Genomic DNA, 3,667 nt, shown 5'->3' with positions numbered 1-3,667 from the left:
AATTTTCAATCTCAACCACCAATCTCAATCCAACCATCCACATTTTTTACCTTTTCTTTTTAATTGCTCTTAATCAAATTCATCCCAACCATCCATTGAGTCCATCCAATGGCCCTTAGAGGGACTTATGGACTCAATGACACATGTTGGACTCATTAGAACTCCCCTCTCTCTCTCTCTCTCTCTCTATATATATATATATATATATATATATATATATATATATATATATATATATATATATATATATATATATATATATATAGGAATGAGATCATGTGAGTATTAGTTATATATTTGAGGATTGAGGATTAATACTATGATAGGTATTTAGGGTGGAAACAAGAAAGGGCAAATTTGTAATTTAACAAATTTGCCTATATAAACCACTTTTTACAAAGAATACCGTTATTTCCTCCCTTTTCTTCTTCTCCCTTCAACTTCTCTCTCTCTACCGTAGCTTCTTCCTCCATTGTTGAGCTGGAAAACCCTAGAATTTAGGCGTCATCTCCGTTTTTCGTCGTCATTCTTCACAATTATCATATTATTCCAATTAGTTCGTTTGTTCGAATACGTAATTGGCGTTTTAAAATCCCCTAAATTTCGAATTCGTCCTAACATTACTCTGTTTGTTCTTCTTTCGTTTCTATAATTTGAATTTCATCTTGCTTTTGTTTGTTATTTTCAATTTAATTTTGTGTTTCCTAAAATTCGGTACGTTTTTGTTTTATTTCCAGGTTTTGCTGCTCATTCTTCACAATTATCATATTATTCCAATTATTTCCTTTGTTCAGGTACGTAATTGCGGTTTTTCGTCCTTATGTTTCGCCTTCGTTCTTATCTTACTCTGTTTGTTCTTATTTATTTGTTATTTTCAATTTACTTTTGGGCTTCCTTAAAATTCGGTACGTTTTTGTTTGATTTCCAGGTTTTCCTGCTCAAATCTCTGCGTATTCAATCTTCATTGCGATGTCTGGTATGTTATTCTTCTTAATTTTGTACTTTCAGCGTATTCTGAAATCTCTGCGTATTCTCTCTTTATTTTGTACTTTCAGCTTTCAATCACATGTTCGTCATACTTTTGGTAAATATTTTTTGTGCATTGCCGTTCTTATTTTGCTCAATATGTGATATTGTTTTCTACACCTGCTGATATTGTTTATGTTGATTTGTACCATTGTATATTCACGTTTGTGATATTGTTTTTCAACTTCATGTGTGATATTTGTTCTAGAGTACGTGATATTGTTTTCCTGGATATGTGATATTGTTCAGGCACTTGTGTGATATTGTTCCTGTAACATTCCTTGTGATATCGTTTTCCATCTTCATGTGTGATATTTTTCCTAAACAACGTGATATTGTTTTCCTGGATATGTGATATTGTTCAGCCACTTGTGTGATTTTGTTTTCATCCATATCTTTTAGACTTTTTCTTGTTATTTTACATTTTACTTTTCTTGCCAGATCCTACAAGTAATGTAACTTCTTCTTCCTGTAATGATCTTCATGTCTCTGCCATTACCTCTAAAGATAGCAATGATATTGTTGAGTCTTCACTTACTTCTACTGTTCTGATTGAACCACCTGATGCATCTAGTTCTACTCCACATGTTGAACAACATTCTGTTCCTTCTCGTCTGCATCAACTACTTTTGGACTCCACACCTAGTGGTAGTGAATTGTGGACAAGGAATGTTGCACCTGAGTTTAAACCTTATATTGGCCAGTTGTTTGGGACGTTGGAAGAAGCTATTAGTTTTTATGATGTGTATGCAGAAGCATGTGGTTTTGAACCTAGGAAGTCTTCTCAAAAAAGGTCTGCATTTCGTGATGTGAAGTATAAATTTGTTGTTTGCAACCGTGAAGGTTTTAGAGATCGTAAGAGGAAGGCTACTGTTTTAGATAGTGGAAAGGAGCAGGCAACTCCCAGGCCTTTTGATATCAGGAACACTAAATTAACTAGGATTGGTTGTACTGCTATGATTGAGTTTCGCTATAATGGGGATGGTTATGTTGTTTTTCAGTTTCGTGAGTGGCATAATCACCGTCTTTGTTCACTTAGAAATCAACAGTTTCAAAAAAAACACAGGCACCTCCATCTTTACCATAAAAAGACAATTATTGATCATTCAAGGGTTAATCAAGGGCCAACAAGGGCATTTAGAAATGTCAAGGAATATGTAGATGGCTATGAGAATGTTGGAGCTCAACTGGTTGATTTTAAGAATTTTGGAAGGGATATCAAATGTTTCATAGGAGACCGGGATGCTCAACTGTTTGTTAACTATTTTGAGGATAAACGTGATACCACTGAAGGTTTTTACTTTGCTTATGAGGTGGATTCTGGTAAATGCTTGGTTCGTGCATTTTGGTGTGATGCAGAGTCTCGTAGAAACTATGATTTGTTTGGTGATTACATCACTTACGATCCAACTTACAGTACGAATAAGTATTGTATGCTTTTCACTCCTTTTACTGGCGTAGACCACCACAAAAGGTCAGTTACTTTTGCTTCTGCGTTGCTATTTCATGAGGATGAAGATTCGTTCACATGAGTCTTTCAAAAGTTCCTTGATGCTATGGGACAGCGAGAGCCACACTGTATAATAACTGATCAGTGTGCTGGAATAAAGCTGGGTTTGCGTGCTGTCTTCAAACATGTTAAGCGCAGATATTGCATGTGGCATATCATGCAAAAGCTTCGATAAGGTTGGGCTGCAATTTCGAGAGAGACTGATTTTGTCAGCCGTTTAAATGCTATTGTTAGGGATGCTGAGTTAGAACCTCTTGAATTTGAAGAAAAGTGGCATCAGTTGGTCAATGAGCATAATCTTGACGCTAATTCCTGGTTGTCAACCATGTTTAGAAAAAGGAGAAAATGGATCCCAACTTATTTTCGTGATGTTCCTATGGGTTGTCTATTACGAACAACTCAACGTTCTGAGAGTCAGAATAATTTTTTCAAGCGTTTTGAAAATGCACATGGTACACTTGTTGAATTCTTGATGCGGTTTCAAAGTGCCATTGATGTACAAATACCATACTCAAAAACAACTTGATAGAGACGATGATTGTACTCTTCCACAATTAGCGACTTCTCTTAAGTTGGAAGCTCATGCTTCCAAGGTTTATACAAATGTCGCTTTCTCGTATTTTCAAGTAGAAGCTTCTGCTTCTATTTGTTCCCTTAGTGTTGGTGGCTTCACACCACCTGCAAACGGTGTAGAATTAATTGGTATTGCTGATGCCAGAACGCAGAAGACCTACCAAGTCGTCTACAATTCTTTAACGAATGACGCTGAATGTTCTTGCAAGTTGTTCAACAGGAAGGGTATTATTTGTAGACACATTATCCGGGTTTACTCGGAAAACAAGTCCACACTTTGCCCGATAAATACATTCTTATGCGGTGGACCAAGAATGCACATAAGATCCCTCTTTATGGTCCACATGGTGAGTTAATTGAGGATTTTGATGCCACTGATTTACGAAAGATGGAAATGTGCAAGTTATGGTCAGAGTTCTACGCGACCATCAGTGTGCTCAAGAATGTGTCTACAAAGGACATCACTGATCTTGTTGACACACTTAAACAATTCAGGGTGAAACTCAATCCGCAATCAGAGTCAATGACCAAAGAGCAGGAGTTGGAGATGCTTCTTAG

General features: G+C 36.4%; 1 protein-coding gene across 1 annotated transcript; it reads left to right on the top strand.

Annotated features, from left to right (window-relative positions):
* Positions 1–1,330: 1,330 nt before the first annotated feature.
* Positions 1,331–3,667, top strand: LOC141638301 (protein FAR1-RELATED SEQUENCE 5-like). The gene is made up of 5 exons (XM_074447705.1): positions 1,331–1,355; positions 1,468–2,500; positions 2,771–2,988; positions 3,095–3,456; positions 3,605–3,667. Exons 1-5 carry the CDS (start codon positions 1,331–1,333, stop codon positions 3,665–3,667), a joined length of 1,701 nt encoding a protein of 566 aa, XP_074303806.1.

This window comes from Silene latifolia, unplaced genomic scaffold (assembly GCF_048544455.1).
Source record: "Silene latifolia isolate original U9 population unplaced genomic scaffold, ASM4854445v1 scaffold_20.1, whole genome shotgun sequence".
Lineage (NCBI taxonomy): Eukaryota > Viridiplantae > Streptophyta > Magnoliopsida > Caryophyllales > Caryophyllaceae > Silene > Silene latifolia.
Note: the sequence above shows the minus strand (reverse complement) of the source record. Positions and strands in the feature narration are given on the sequence as shown.

Bases quoted from the DNA above. Each gene is read 5' to 3' on its own strand.
- LOC141638301 (XM_074447705.1), top strand. From the start codon at position 1,331: ATGTGTGATATTTTTCCTAAACAAC. The intron at 2,501-2,770 runs GTCAGTTACTTT...TGCTATTGTTAG, and splicing joins GGCGTAGACCACCACAAAAG to GGATGCTGAGTTAGAACCTC. The intron at 3,457-3,604 runs GTGAGTTAATTG...TAAACAATTCAG, and splicing joins CCCTCTTTATGGTCCACATG to GGTGAAACTCAATCCGCAAT.